Source organism: Siphateles boraxobius, unplaced genomic scaffold (assembly GCF_051911475.1).
Source record: "Siphateles boraxobius isolate OS27281-9 unplaced genomic scaffold, OSU_SipBor_1 12, whole genome shotgun sequence".
Lineage (NCBI taxonomy): Eukaryota > Metazoa > Chordata > Actinopteri > Cypriniformes > Leuciscidae > Siphateles > Siphateles boraxobius.
The window spans coordinates 23,838,276-23,854,453 of NW_027508722.1; the positions used below are offsets into that span (position 1 = coordinate 23,838,276).

The window sequence follows — 16,178 nt, forward strand, 5'->3', positions numbered from 1 at the left end:
TAGAGCACAATAGTTTTATAATATTCATTTCATTTTATTAATATATGAATTATATTCATATGCATTTTCATTTTTAAATTTTTTATTGTTTTAGTTTTTATTAAAATTTGTTTGTATTTTTTATTTTATTTTTTGATTACCTATCCCTTTAACACACAATCAAGAGATATTCACAGTCAGTTATTATAATATATGAAAATTGTCAAATGTCTGATAATAAGAAATAAAAATACAGAATATCACCCGACAGCAGTGATTCTCAACCAGGACACCCAGGCCCAAAAGGGCCACAGGACGACCTAGAATAATTTAAATTAATATATTATAGCTTACATAAAATGCTGCAACATATTGGAATCATAATTGACACACTCAGTTTCTTTTAAAATCAGCTTTGTCATAATTACAGAAGAAATACAGGAAGAAAATGTCATATCTTAGATGGGTAACTTTTGAATATTGTTAAACATCGGGAGAACCACTGCTCTACAGGTCTTCACTGTCAACATGCACCAATGCCACATTTTCTAAATGTCATAATCATTTGTTAACAAACAAGTATTCATTAGTTTTAATGAGCTCATTGTTTCTGCATTATTACACTGTTTAAATTAATACATTTTTAGCTAACTGTGATTTTGTATTTGTATATTTCTGAAATACATAACTTAAACAGTTATCTCTGATAACAGATCACTCCAAATTGTAATATGGACTCATGCACTTTCTGTAAAGTTGCTTTGAAATTATGTGTATTGTGAAACGTGCTATACAAATAAACTAAACGTGAACTCACTGTTTTTCTGCTTACGTTTGACTGCCCTCTAGTGCTGAAAGACTGAACTGCACATTTAACACTAAAGAAATCCAATAGCTGCTTTCTTTTGACAAATCATTTAGACCACTGAGGATGCATGTCTCACCCATGGGGCCACAAAGCTCAGAGCATTGTTCACAGCATTTAAATCCAATACACAGTAATGTATGCACAACAAGAACAGCATGTGTGGTCATTTCAATTGATTGCAGTTTGCTTTCATGTAAACCATGTCTGTGACCAAGTGGTTTTCAATAGCTCTCCACATACAGGAACAACACACATCTGTTCTTCTGCATTTACCTGCCCTGCATAGACAGACACAAACGTCGCACAAAGGCCTACGATGAGACTGGCTCAGCATGACTAAATGCTTCCTGCTACTATATCGGTGCTAATCCTGTGTCTACCAGAAAGCATTACTCTGATTTAGCAACTAACTTAATCAATGCAAAGAAAGTGCTGTCCCTTGGGAAAACGCACCATAATGACGGAATGCATCCATTATACATTAGCTAAAGCTCCGGGAGCTCAAAACAACATGACAATTCCTTTGTATTTTAGAGAGTAAAATTCTGGTCCCATCTAGTCATTCTTTATTTCAGGGTTCTGTGGAACGTTAAATCACATACAATCACATCTTCTGTTAACCTGCTACAACTGTACGCACTCTGTGTTTTCTTAAAAATATATGTGGTTTATTCTTGCTATGACTCACTGACTCATCTTAGTACTTGTCCATTATATTTACTAAACTAGAACTGTGTGTACAACTTTAGACCAGCACTTTAGGTTTAGCCTTAGTATTTCACGTGTAGTATTAGGTACCTGCTTTACTGTGGGTCATCGCACATTTCACAATATAGGGTAGACTGGGGCTAGATGACACTGTTTGCTCTTTCAGTAAATGTTTTTCAGGGTAGGTTAATTTTTCATCGCCGATTTCTGTATAGGCACATACCATAAAGTATTCCAATTTAAGAGGTCTTTGAACTATTTGTTTGAAATGAACATGCAAAACTGCTATCGAAAACAAGTACTTGTATAATTAGATACACTGAGGTGAAATACTCAGAATACTCATTTACAAACATACAGTTATAGCCCAGGAGACAACTTCCCTATGCAAAAATTATCCCTAGTCTCATTTACATTTTACTTGGATTTACCTGTAATTTCCTTTGGAAAGAAAGCATTGGCTAATAGCAAGTTTGGGGTTGGTAGGAGTTTTTAATGTTTTTGAAAGAAGTCGTCTTGTGCTCACCAACGTAACATTTACTTCATCAAAAATATAGGTAAAACAGTAATATTGTGAAATGTTATTACAATTTAAAATAACAGTTTTCTATTTTAATATATTTTAAAATGTAATTTATTCCTGTGATGGCGAATCTGATTTTTCATCATCATTACTCCAGTCTTCAGTGTCACATGATCCTTTTAAAAACATTTATTATAAGTAGTTTTTTTATGACTTATTTTTTTTTTTTTTTGGAAAATGTGTTACATTTTTTGAGGATTCTTTGATGAATAGAGAGATCAAAACAACAGCATTTAAAAAAAAAAATTGGAACAATGTCTTTACTGTTACTTTTTTATCAATGAAATGCCTCCTTGCAGAATAAAAGTATTAACTTCTTCCAAATTACTAATCTAAAACTTTTGAAAGACGTATATAAATATTTTATCGTGCATATAAATGTGTAAATGAAACAATCAAGTGAATCAAAAATTCATTTAAAATGCATGGACTGTGATTCAGCATTGTCTTGCCTCATTGGTGTGTTTTTCCATGGTGTTGAGCATGACCTCAGTTCCTTTACTGAAGTACTGTACTGCCTCCATGCCTGCATGAATCTGCCCCAGGTACATGTACTTACTGTGGCCCTCATCTGGACTGAGCTCCACCGCCTTCAGATACACGCACACCGCTGTCAAGGACCATAACACACAGATACGCTCAAACCCACTTTAACAAATGGAAAAACAAGACTAGAAGCTTAATGTGGACGGTACAGGTTACATATATACACAACAGTATTCAAGTGATTTCATGATCAAAGACCATTGAATTGTGGTAGCACAGCATGTGTAAAGGATATCTGTTTAGCTTTCTCTACATCTCCCAGCTCAGCGCAGATGTTCCCCAGCATGTCCAGGATGGTCAGGTTAGTTGGTTCAATATCCAGCGCTCGCTGACAGTACAGACTGGCCATGTCAAAGTCAAAGTTGTCTATACACTCTTCAGTCTGAGAGGGACGGAGAAAGTACACTAGTGAAATCTGAAAACAAGATCTAATATTTAATTTCCATTAAAATCCATTATATGACAACATGTTACCTTTTCCAATAATTGATCGACAGTGTATTTTTCAGCTGTTTTCTTTTTGGCCCTTTCCTGCATCTTTGCTTTCATTCTTTCCTGTGGTGACATCAAGGCACCTGAGCATAAAAAAAAATTAGAAATCACTTAGTAACAACCACATCAAACCTTTTGAGGAGATGATATGGCTACCAAATTAGTTTAATGTAAATAATTCTAGATTAAATAGAGTTATTACAAGTTTGTCAACACTTCTTGTCTTCCACAAAAATCACAATAAACGCCACATGGGCACATGAAACACATTGCCGTGTCATGTTTACATTAAACCGTTTTTGTCAAAACAAGCAGAGGTGACTATCATTTCCAGTCTATATAGCAAGAAATGTGTTTAATTGATGTGGGATTTTAAATAATATGTATTAAAGTCATAATTTTCGTTTAACAGCAATGCCAGATAGTTTAACATTATTGATTGCTAAAACGGACATACCTCCATTTGGTTTGGTTTCTTTTCTTTTAGCTTTGCATTTCTTTTTAGTTTTTGCTTGTCCGCCCATTGTTGTTGGATAAAAACAGTGTATTTATGTTACTTTGTATATAGAGGAAAATACTTCTCCACTTGGAGGAGCGTTCACTTGCCTGCGTAAAAAATACGCATGGGCTACAACGTGAAAGAGATGGATTGACTTCCTGTTATATGATCTTTAACAAAATAAAAGTCTCCAAATATTTCTGAGGGGTCTGTCGACGAAGCGGAGAGTTTCGTTTGATTTTGTTTCCCACGAAACTTATTCTCTTCTCAATGCACATTTCAGGAAAAAAATGGGCCACATTACTAAAAAAAGAAAGAACAAGTTTAGAAAATAATATGTGAGGTATGTTTAAGCCAGGTATGTTACCTGGATTTAATATTGCGTGTAAATAACAGCAAAGAGAAATGTTGTTAAATTATTTTAAACTAAGTAACGTTATTGGTGTAATATGTACATGGTATAAGTTTACACGCTAACAGTTTTTGAATGGGTGAAAAATTGCACCACGTCAAAAAAAGATATTTAAATGACCACCAGTTTTACGAATTTATGGCTGCCTTATCTCTTTCTTATGTAACATTGCTTAGCCAAGATTACTGTATATTCAAGCTCTGCCTCCGTGTTGTAGGCGGGCAACACAAGATGTCATATCATTGCCGTGTGATTGATGGACGGAACAGCCAATCAAATCTTTTTCTCCCTCAACGTGACAGAACCTTCTCGATTTGAACCAATCTCTCACAAAGTCGAATTTGAGGTGGAGGAACGTAGTAAATAAACTGAATGGGTCATAAAGCACTCTGCAGTTACCACAGCGAGCAGTTTACATTGAAATCCTCAGTATTTTCTCCGGTGTTTTCGAGTGGAGTTGACAGTCGTTGGCTACTCTAATAGGCTCTCGGAGGAACGAACTAAACGCTTGTTTGTTGTTTTACGTCTAGGTAACGTTAATGTAGCAAGCCACAGACAGTAATGTTATGGTGAGTGAGTTACTTCAGTGATGACATACCAGGCCTGTATTCTGGATAAGACGTAAGATAGCATTAATTTCATACACAAATTAAAACCATATGAGGTTAACAGAGCGGCTGTGTTGTGTTGTCGCTAGAGGCTGCGTATTCAAAATATAACGTTCTTGCACGATTTTTGCCGCGAGCTTTCGATCATTCGTCACTCGCGGGACAGTTTACGTACCAGTAGCGCATCTGTGGCCAATGCCACCAAACCAAAATCTTTAAGATTCAGCGGAATACAAAAGCAGGCCAGGACGAGTGCGCTAGCCACGTCGCGAGCACTACAGTGGTTAGCTGTCACAAGGATCTCCATTGGTATTGATGCTTGGTTTTGAGTTAATATCAACGAAGATCAAGAGACGAAATGTCAGATACGAGTAAAGAAGTTGTGGATCTGGTGTGGGGCAGACCTAGTGGTGGCGGAGGATTACCTGCGTCCCTCTTCCGCAGGTGGTCTCAAGGTAACGTAACGTTAAGCGATCGGAACAGATTTTAAAACGCAAGACATAATACACAAGCCGACTTTGTGAAAGTTTATAGAGTAAACCTAAACATCACACAGTAAATTACTGAGGATCACACTTATCCAGGCTTTTCTAGTTTTTCCGGATGGAATCATAGTCTGAAGCAAGGTTTAAAAAAAAGAAATCTGAGCAAGAGTCATGTTGTGTAATCCAGCCTGAATGCTGACTCATATTATGGAGGTTGAATCTCATTTTCAAGGATATACATCCATTACTTGTGTTGTAAAAATTCTGTAGTCGTCAGCAAAGAAGACCTATGCCAAGTCCATATTACTTCACCTTGACTGCTTGGCCAGTTGAATTGTGATGAATTGCTTAACTGAGACTTGTGACACTGACTTAAGTTTTGTGTTCACTGCATTTCTTTCTACAGGCTTTGTGTTCACTGAGGCTGAGCACTCTGCACTGGAACAGTTTGAAGGCGGGCCGTGTGCTGTCATTGCACCTGTACAGGTATTCACCTTTCTCTCAAACCTTATTTTTATTCATAGGGTATGATGATGTTCCATAATGAATCGTCAACACCCATGGCTTTGTATAGACCAAACATAAAAGCAGCATTGTAGTGATGTAGTATACAGGTTGGTGACTAATTAGAAAAAAATCTGGGTCAACTGCAACCATGCTGAACCATGTACTGTTGTTTAACAACATGTCAATTGTTCAGACGACAGAACATCCTTCCAAAAAAATACTTTTATTAGACAAAAATGCTTGTGGGAGATTTTGAACTGACATCCTACAGCACTCTCCACCGCTATCATTAAAACACCCAATGATGGAATACCTTTGGAAGAATGGGTTTCCATCCTGAATTCTGCCAGCACATGTTTACCTTATTAAAGGGATAGTTCACCCAAAAATTAAAATTATCCCATTACTTACTTACCCTCAAGTTGTTCCCAACCTTTATGAGGTTCTCTTTTCTGTTGAACACAAAATAAGATATTTTGAAGAATGTTGGTAACCAGACAGTTGACGGCACCCATTGACTTCCATAGTAGGAAAGCCATAGTGGCTACCATCAACTGTCCAACATTCTTCAAAATATCTTCTTTTGTGTTCAACAGAAGAAAGAAACTCAACTCATACAGGTTTGGAACAACATGAGGGTATTCCATCTAGTCAAAAGATATCAAACAAGTTTGATATTTTGAGCCAGTTTTTGGAATGCACATTGTTTCTGTTTTACAATTGCATATTATTTTCATGCGTCTCCTTCTAACGAGATTCATGTTTCTGTGTGATTTTGTTGTGGTCGAAACAACTACCAAGTCTTTTACTAGTGTGTGATCCTCAGTTGTTAAGTGTATGATGTCCCGTTTTTCTCTGTGACCATTACAAAGTCGACAAATGTATAATGCCTAGTGTTTTAAAATTTGTTCAGTTATTAGGCCAAGTAATTGCTGTATATTCCAGACTTTAGTCTTGCACTGATAGTCCATTTCTATCACAAATGCTGCTTGATTTGCGTATGATGTCCTACCCTGTTCTCTAACTCTGTTTGTAATACTGTGGTGTTGACATGCTATTTTGTCAGATTGTTCCTTTTGGCTGGTTAAATGGAGCCCTAATGATTTGTGTGTTTTGTTTGCTATTCCTCAGGCTTTCCTGTTGAAGAACGTTCTGTTTAACACTGAAGGCTCAAACTGGAAAGATATTTCAGGTTTGCTGTGCATTATTTTAAAGATAATTCCACCTTGTTTCCACGTTTGGGTACTCTATAACACCCAAACCAGGCACTTGAGAGCATCTCAAACCGTTTTTAGGATAGAGTGATAATCTCAACCTACTCTAAATCCGGTTTCAGGTTCTGTACAAGAGGTATTGTAGTGTTTTCTTTTCTGTTATTGAAAAAGACCATGTAATAATACATGTGCCAATACATAAATTAATGCATTGTTATAAGTGCATTTTGCAAATATGATGGCATAAAAGTGCAAGACATCATCCTGAATCTTATTACAGGCACATATCTGTATTGTAGTCTTACTGTCTGCCTAAAAGAGTAGAAAGTGGTGATTCACTACAACGTCTTTAGATAGAGGGGTCCAGGTATGACATCATATTCCGGAAGTCTAATTCGCCGCTGGTTGCTTTAAGATTTTCCTACGAGGTTTTATAATGGGGTTTTTCAATTTGTGAATAAAATAAAGCCTGTGATAAACATAAAATGACGAAATTTTAACGTTTTGTTCTACAACGTGTCTTATCTAGTAACTTATTAAAAATGTACGTTTACAAAAATGGACATAACTGCTTCAAAATTTTCCTTTTCACTCTGGGTGTGTGTAATTTATATTGTAGAACAAAACGTCAAAGCATAGTCATGCTATGTTTGCCACATGCTATATTTTACACATAATTTGAAAAAAACCCATCTAAAATCTTAGAATTAGTCTTCCAAGTTCTGACGTCATACTTGCACCACTATAAAATGTGTTCTAAAAAACTTGTATTACCAATTATCCATAATATTAGTTATATTTTGTCCTATTTTATAGATCACTTTTGAAGGAAGGACTGTTGTGTGAGACCTTGTTCTTTTTTTATAGCTAAAGTAATTTTTTTTTCTCCTCCTGTCGTCGACTCCTCACTCCTCTTGTGTTGATCATATTCCACATTCATATCTGTTGCTCTCATTAGTATGTTGTGTACATTTGGTATCCTGCTTGGAATGCTGCTTGCATTGTCATAAATTAAGAAAATAACAGTCTTATCCTAGTAAATTACCCTTTCATTTTCATGTTTGTCAATTATACAGTATTTCGCTGACACAGTTTATATAGAGAAGCAGGGCTCGAAAATAATGAGTGCCCAATGGCCAGGGGCCAGCGTAAACAACACTGGGGTGGGGGTGGGGGGTATGGTCAGTCTTGTGGTCAGTATGCGCACTTTTGCCGAGCCTGCACTGAAGCAAGCTCCACAGCAGACTTCTTCACAACTGTCAAATCGGTGTTATGTCACAAATGTGCAGACTGGTCGGAAGACCGCAAGTGTTTAGGGTGCCATTTGGGACAGGGCCAAGTATGACAGAAATAGAACGTGCATCAGTTTACCTTCTGGAATTTGTCATGTTGCATTGTGCTACATCCTGTGTAGACAGCATCACTGATGATAATAGGTTCTATCTGCTTTTGTCACATTGTGTAGTGCTGCTTGTGTCTGGTGTTAGTCAGTGCAACATCTTAATTGCAGCTTAGAAATCAGATGCATGGCTTGATGTACCCCTACAGAGGAAGAGCAGCGGACGGTCCTGTGCTCCACCCTCAGTGAGATTCTGGAGTCAGCCTCCCTCAATAAGACACAGGCCTTTCACCTGGCCACCTGGCCTCGGGATAAAACCACAGACAGCAGTGACATCACAGACAGCCACCCAGAGCCCGAGTCCAGCCAAACTACTGACACACCAAGTAAGAGAATTTGTAACTGTCTTTCTGGATGTTGCACAGATACTGAACAAGACTACATGCCAGTGTTTGAATAAAACCTAACACTGATTCCTGTTTGGTGTATTATACACAGCATGCTTGTCTAAACTTGCTGAGTTGTCTATTCTTATTAACAGTGTACAGTGATCTTGCAAATCATTTCTTTGTAGAGTTGTGTCTTGTTAAATGCATTTGTGTTTTTGCATGGTGTGTGTTTAGCTGCTTTGGCTGCTGAGGAGCTTGGCTTTGAGAGGTTTCACAGCGTCATCCAGTAAGTGCACATACTTTCTTTTCACGCAGCGTCACTTTTGTTTCTCTTTTCTCATGTCTTTTTTTTCCTTGTACTACAAATATACAAATCACTGGCAGATTACTTAAAAGAAATCGAACTCAGCTTAAAATAAAGCTTCAGTCTAAATTCGTCAGTAACTCATGACATTGTACCTATAGTAAGGACCTTCCCCAATTGACAGTCACATTGTGGTAACTCCTTCCTCAGGAAGAGGACTCTCAGGACTGTTGCGGAGCTGAGAGAGGCTGTGTTGTCACTGTACGACACCTGGAAGAACAAATTCGGAGTTCTGCTTTTCCTGTACTCTGTCATACTTACAAAGGTATAACTTTACATTTCCCCACCCCTAAAAGGTCTGAATTTGTTTGTTCCCTTGAAACACAGGAGAATGAGCTTGCATGGTAAACCTTTCTCATCTACACCAACATTGGGGCCTGTATTTTTAAAATGTTTTTGAAAGAAGTCTCTTATGCTCAACAAGGCTGCATTTATTTGATTGAAAATGCAGTAAAAAAAACTGCAATAATGTGAAAGTTTTTTTACAATTTAAAATAGCTGTTTTTATCTTAATACATTGTAATGTAAATTATTATTTTGGTGACAAAGCTGACTTTCAGCATCATTACTCCAGTCTTCAGTCACGTGATCCTTCAGAAATCATTCTAATGCTTATTTGTTGCTCAAGAAACATTGTGCTGTTGTATATTATTGTATATTTTTGTGAAACCCGTCATACATTTCAGGATACTTCGATGAATAGAAAGTTTTGTATCATTACTAATGTCTTTACTGTCACTTTAGATCAAATGAATGCATCCTTTCTGAATAAAATAAATCTAGTACATGATACATTTTGCCCAGCTAACTATGTTATTTACTAGCTAGCTATGTTCATCCATTATCTGTCTGTGTGTTTGTACTTATGCTGTAACTTCTAACTTTTTTGAAGGGGATTGAGAACATAAAGAATGAGATCGAAGACACCTCTGAACCTCTGATTGACCCTGTGTATGGCCACGGCAGGTAAAATGCATGCTGAGAGATCTGCTCTTTTTATTGCATTGTAACCTTGTAGCAGTGTTGCCAACTATTTTCAAAGGAAAGTACCTAACGCCTTCCCTAAAAGTCACTAAATGACATTAGATGACCTCATACATCATGTGTTTTACATGTACATGTGTTTTCTGTCTAAATTCATGCTCACGTACTGTATTTTAATATAATATAATATAGCCGAATGTCCAATAAAGCTGTTCTCATTTCCTATATTATTTTAGTCAGACAATAGAACAAGTAGCTATGATATAGTGAATGACTACATTTTTTTATGTGTAAAATTATATGAATTGAGAGAGTTCGGGAACTGGATGAAGGCTCTGTGATAGTGATTATTACAAGTAATAAGCACAAGAAAAGAAAGAAAATTAAAATGGTCAAACTAAATTCTTTAAATATAAAACAAAAGAGGGTTACTGAGGTTTCTCTAAAAAGTCATTAGATTTGTCGCTAGTCGCTTTATTGAAAAAAATTCACTAAAGGGGTCTGAAAAGTCGCTATAAATAGCGACAAAGGTGCTAAGTTGGCAACACTGCCTTACACTGTAGATTAATCGTGCGTTGCCATAGGATAATGCTGGTCTGTAGCCCTATATATAAGCACATTTTAAGTCTAAAAGTCTTAATCATAATGTATTTAAGTATAGTTATTTTATATTTATACTAGTGAATGCTGACTGTTTCATTGTCTTTCTTTCTATACTTTTAGCCAAAGTCTAATCAACCTGCTGGTCACAGGTCATGCCGTGTCTAACGTGTGGGACGGTGATAGAGAATGTTCTGGAATGAGTATGCTTCGTATTTTTGCTGAATAATAATCTGTTGACATGCTGTTTGTTTTAAATAACTCTTTTCACAGTAGGTAATCAGTTGTTCTGCTGTTGCAGCCCACTTGGTGGCAGCATTAACAAATGTTTAGCACACTTAATATATGCCTGCTGATAGAATAACAGTTACAGAATAAGGTCATTAGGTTTTAGTGTTTTATGCTAGACTGTTTATTTTTGTACAGTTGACAGAGGAATTTGATTATTCTTTTATTTTTATTTGTTCCCTAGAGCTTCATGGCATCCATCAGCAGGCCTCTGTTGGCTTCCTCACACTAATGGAGTCACTGCGCTATTGCAAGGTGGGGATCTACTCATACACACCCTCACAGCTTACAGTTTAATCCATGTGGTATAGATGGTGTTTCCACTATCTGCAGTGTTGATAAATCTGGAGACCAATTTTGGCACGTGTTGTGTGAAAGACGCGGAGTGTCCACATGCCAAAACTCACAGTTTGTTTGTGGGTTTGCTATTTTCCAGCTGTATATCTCACAGGGATTTTGTGAAGCGTAATTGCAACATAATAGAATACTAAAATACTGACTGTGACATTCTTCACTCTATATTTTACACAGTTTTGGTGCATGAAGAATTTTTATGTTGGGGAAGAAACTATTTCTGTGGGTTTGTTCTCACACACAAAACAATTATGGAAGTTATGCATTGGAAAAGGAAAAATCTGTTGTCTTTTCTAGTTTTTAGGTTATTTTACCAAGATATTATTATTGTTATTATTTTTTTTTTTTTTAGTAATACTTTAGGCTAAAGTATTTTAAGACAGTATCATTACCATACCTAGCCTGCATTACTATAAAACTAACGCCATCTAGCACAGCGGTTCTCAAACTTGTCAAAGTTTTTTATTAACAGAAATATGGAGTATTGAGATATTAAATTGATAAACTAGAACATTCAAATATTTCATTCTGTGTGTTCTTCAATATAAACAATTAGTTGTTGAGGGGGAAATGGAAATCCTTTTTTTTTTTTTTCTACAATTATTAATATTTTTTGTAAATAACTTAATTCAATCATGTTACCTCATCCTCCAGCCCCTTGGACTGTGACCTTCAATTATTTAGATAATATTCAGTTGTACTATTTATTTTTTCAGAAGTTAAATGGTTTCCGTCTCCCTAAAGCCAAAGTATACTTCGGACGTCCGACCATACAAAGGTGAATCTTTAGAACGTAAAGTCCGTTGTGATAGTTGTGATATATTGTGCGGTAGTCAAGGAAGAGTGCGTACAGATCGCTGCAAAACAACACGCTGTTCAAAGAACCGTAAACAAATCAGCATATCATTCTCCATCTTTTGTTTTGGTTCTAAATTTTGCATGCAATGGCGGATCTGCTACTTTTCCTCTATCTTTCCGAGCGAATGTCTTGTAAATGACACGACTCAGTGCTGTCCTCTGACATCTGGTAGAGTATAAAAAAAAACAATTGTACTGCGCATGTGTCGAATGCGTCCATCCACGGTTGAGTATACTTTCAAAACTGTGTAGACACGACTGTGCTTGAGACTGAGTGAAACGTGGAAAATTAAGTATACCCGGGCCTTGACATCTTTTTAAATGCTAATGTGGTGCCCTCTAAATCCCAAACATCTGAAATTTCAGCCAACAACACCTGGCACACATCCTGTAGGAATAGCCCTATTGTTTTAACCTGTGGATAATGTAATTAAGAAGCTGCTTTATTTTGAATGGCACTTTGCTAAGCAGAGCTTTAGGATATGTGCTGTGAGTTGTGTTTGGATTAGAAGAATGCAGGAATGTATCGCCTCATATTTAGAACCATCTGAGCCCCCATCACAATATTCATGATCTTTTTAATCCGCACACCCCTGGATCGCCTCCCCTACCCAAATCTGCTGCTGATACTCACCTGTTGAGTGATGGGAGATGAGTGTGAGGGCTTTCAGTGTTTGAATGCACGGCTGGAGATGGAACTATAGGCAGAGTTACTGTTTGTTTTAACTGCTGATTTGGTTTTCGTTGGTGGATGTGGTTTTTGTATGTATACCAAGGGTGGGGAGCCTTTCTCAAATTAAGATCCTTTCATGTACACTACCGTTCAAAAGTTTTAGTTCAGTAAGATGGGTTTTTTTGTAAGAAATGAATACTTTTTCAGCAAGGGTAGATGCATTAAATTGATCAAAAGTGGCAGTAAAGACATAATGTTACAAAAGGTTTCTATTTCAAATAAATGCAGTTCTTTTGAACTTTGAATCCTAAAAAACTGCACTATGGTTTTCACAAAAATATTAAACCGTTTTCAACATTGTTAATAATAAGAAATGTTCCTTGAGACCTAAATCAGCACATTAGAATAATTTCTGAATGATCATGTGACACTAGAGTGATGGCTGAAAATTCTGCTTTGCAATCACTGAAATAAATTACATTTAAAATAGTGCAGCCTTGCAATACATTGCATGCGTCATAACATTGATAAAGCATAACTTGCATTTAATGCAATGGATGAAACTGCATTGACTTTTACATTGTGGAATGAAATTAATTGATTCTGTGCATGCTTGTAATGAAACATCAGAGAAAAAATATTCAATAATTTTGAAAGGTAACAATATTATATTTATTTATTTTTTAAGTATATATATATTATCTTATGTTACTAATATGTTTTGTTGTTGTTCTGGGACAGTTTCTAATCTTTTTAAATGATGAGGGGGGGGGGGGGACAGATATAAGAGGCCGGATGTTCCCTACCCCTGATATAGATCATTAAGTACATGTTTCAGTGTTCATATAATACACTCAACATTGATACAGTTATAATGAACATTCTACCATAGTGTAAAATGGTTTCAAAACATTTTTATCCAATCCATAACGAATGTCCAAAATGAGCCAAATGATTAGTAGTTGGCCATTCTTATGTTACCAATCATCTTATCGCAGTGAATCAACCTGTTTGTGATGGTTCTGGAATGTGGCTGACCAGGCCGTCATGGCATCGGTATGTTGACTGGCGCTCAACTGCTTTTTCTTTTTTCTGCTTTTAAAGGTTGGCTCTTTCCTCAAATCTCCAAAATTCCCTATTTGGATCCTTGGCAGCGAGACTCATCTCTCAGTATTTTTCACTAAGGTGAGTTAAGAAAATAATCTCCTTTCTTCCTTCCAGCACTCTTCTATTTTTTCTCTATCTTATCTGAAAAAGTCTGGCCGTTTGCTTTCTTTTATTTCGTTATTGAGTGAAGATTCAACAACACAAGAATGTGCTTGCTAATAGATTTAGTGCTTTAGACGTCTTCTGGAAGAGAAAAGAAGGAGAGTATGGGATGGATGATGAGAGCCAGAAAAGGGTGTGTTCTGGCTTCAGCCCACGTGACATGGTCAGCAAAGGGGTTTCTAATGTTAGGTGTGTCTCGGGTCTGAGTGGGAATGTCAGTTCATGTAATTTTAGTACTCCGTGTTAAACCTTGTCCTTATGATGGATGTGACAACTGTATAACTGCTGATCCCACAGCCCTCCAGAGTCTTGATATGTGGTTGCTTGGCTGTTATTGGTAGTCTCTAATATTGTTTGCCCCTAGATATGGCCTGGGTCTCTCTTCCAGTGTATTTTTGAGCTGTTTTATTGTTCCCCAGTTGAGAACTCATCCCATTGCTTGAAAAGTAAAGTAAAGGCTCAGATATACCTCAACTAAATGGTGTGACATCGTTTTGAACAAAATCAGGCCAAAATTTAGTTAGTTTGATGTTCGTTTCGGGTTTTGGAAATAGTAATTTAAAGATTGCTATCTCGATTCAAACGCCCAGACGATCTCATTCCAAAATGACAATGATACGACTGTCTATTAAACCTTTTAAAAAATCTCACCTGTACATTCAAATCTGCTTTTGCTTTGATGCTGACCCAGAGAAAGCAATTTGGCTATCTAATGGATACGCAAATGGTTAGGCCACCCAAATGGATACGCAAAGACAGAAGGCATAATTTTTCAGGGTTCCCACGGGTCCTTGAAATCCTTGAAAGTTTGTGAATCTGAAAAAAAAAAAATTCAAGGCCCTGGAAATTTTTTGAAAATAAACCTACATTGATACAGATCTTTGAAAGTGCTTGAATTTATTTTGTTCAAGAAGTTTTCTGGAAAAAAATCCATATTCCCTACAGTCCGCTAATGTGTTGTTTTGCCAACTCTTTGTGGCCTATGCATACTAGCTTGCTTGATTTACGTTTGTTACGCGCATTTATGTTAAGTGTTTCCCGCATGAGTTACTTTGTGTTGCACGACACTTTTCCATGACGTTCACTTGCACACGAAACTACTACGATGGTACTTCAATGTTGCTGTTGGTCACAACAAATGTGTCCCCACATTAAATTTGAAGTTAACCATGGTGTGGGAACCCTGATTATTGTTGGCACCATGTCGTGGAGATGCTGTGTTTTTGGTTGCGAAAGCCAAACTACTTTGTTTGGCCTTCTAAAAGAGGACACAATTAGAAAACAGTGCTTAAGCTTTATTTACAACACTGCTCCAGAACAGTACAGCCAAAATTTTCGGCTGTGTGCTGCGCATTTTTCGGAGGACTGTTTCCTGAACCTGGGACATTACAAGGCCGGCTGTGCACTTGCAACTTTGCAAGTACATTCTGGTTCTTCTGACACACAGTGTCAAATTCTTAAAATATGAAAACATACTTACAGGCTGTGTCTGACTATTCAAACGCGAGTTTTGAGCAGTATAGAGTAGCGCTTATGTTGTGTCTGCGATCACAAATGCAGACATGTTTTTATGTTTACATTGTCTTCTCGCACCCGTAGCCTGGCGCGAATATTGCCAGTGGGTGGAGTCAGGCTCTGACCAGGGGTTTAGTTACCCTTTAATCTGATATGATCTGGTCCAGTCGCGCTGGCAAAGTTGATCAATCAGCTTGGTCATCTGGATTTTCCGGATCAGATTCGGGCTCGAATTGACATTATCACCTGTCATTATTGCTTTGGGAGCTGATGTTCCAAATATGGTAGTGTGACACGGTAGAGGAGCAACAATAATGTACAGTATGTGTAGAATGACTTTTTTTAACCTTAACCGCGTAAACACATTGCATTAAACCAAATACACAAAATAATGTTCTTTTTTAGAACCATCATATGACCCCAATTAATACAGGTTTGCAAGGCCCCACAAAATGATGCTGTTTACAAAGAGGTGCCAGCAGGAGGCACTTTAGGAGAAGCAGAAATAGCGGTTTCCCCCGGTAATGGCTGTACACAAAGCAGCGCTGCTTTATCAGGAAAGGAAAAAAGATTAAATGAAAATAACATCAAAACTTTTCTAAAGAAAGTTAGTTCCCTTCAAAGATACTTTAGTATAAAAATAC

At 37.0% G+C, this 16,178-nt stretch overlaps 2 protein-coding genes across 3 annotated transcripts in view; one reads left to right on the forward strand and one right to left on the reverse strand.

Moving 5' to 3' along the window:
* The window catches only part of LOC143722665 (uncharacterized), a 94,203-nt gene extending 90,374 nt beyond the window's left edge, over nucleotides 1–3,829 (reverse strand). The window contains exons 1-4 of one of the 2 annotated variants that reach the window (XM_077214156.1): nucleotides 3,634–3,829; nucleotides 3,159–3,239; nucleotides 2,920–3,066; nucleotides 2,591–2,740 (exon numbers count right to left, since the gene is read on the reverse strand). In XM_077214156.1, coding sequence (XP_077070271.1) covers nucleotides 2,591–2,740; nucleotides 2,920–3,066; nucleotides 3,159–3,239; nucleotides 3,634–3,639 — 384 coding nt within the window. In that variant the 5' untranslated portion in view covers nucleotides 3,640–3,829. Of the gene's footprint in view, nucleotides 1–2,590; nucleotides 2,741–2,919; nucleotides 3,067–3,158; nucleotides 3,260–3,633 lie in introns of both variants that reach the window. The other variant, XM_077214152.1, reaches the window with a different exon arrangement.
* Nucleotides 3,830–4,423: 594 nt separating this feature from the next.
* The window catches only part of mindy3 (MINDY lysine 48 deubiquitinase 3), a 40,137-nt gene continuing 28,382 nt past the window's right edge, over nucleotides 4,424–16,178 (forward strand). The window contains exons 1-10 of the mRNA XM_077214139.1: nucleotides 4,424–5,150; nucleotides 5,587–5,666; nucleotides 6,819–6,879; nucleotides 8,450–8,626; nucleotides 8,864–8,915; nucleotides 9,144–9,258; nucleotides 9,886–9,959; nucleotides 10,701–10,780; nucleotides 11,050–11,120; nucleotides 13,855–13,935. Of these exons, the coding sequence (XP_077070254.1) occupies nucleotides 5,054–5,150; nucleotides 5,587–5,666; nucleotides 6,819–6,879; nucleotides 8,450–8,626; nucleotides 8,864–8,915; nucleotides 9,144–9,258; nucleotides 9,886–9,959; nucleotides 10,701–10,780; nucleotides 11,050–11,120; nucleotides 13,855–13,935 (888 nt within the window). The 5' untranslated portion in view covers nucleotides 4,424–5,053. The remainder of the gene's footprint in view (nucleotides 5,151–5,586; nucleotides 5,667–6,818; nucleotides 6,880–8,449; nucleotides 8,627–8,863; nucleotides 8,916–9,143; nucleotides 9,259–9,885; nucleotides 9,960–10,700; nucleotides 10,781–11,049; nucleotides 11,121–13,854; nucleotides 13,936–16,178) is intronic.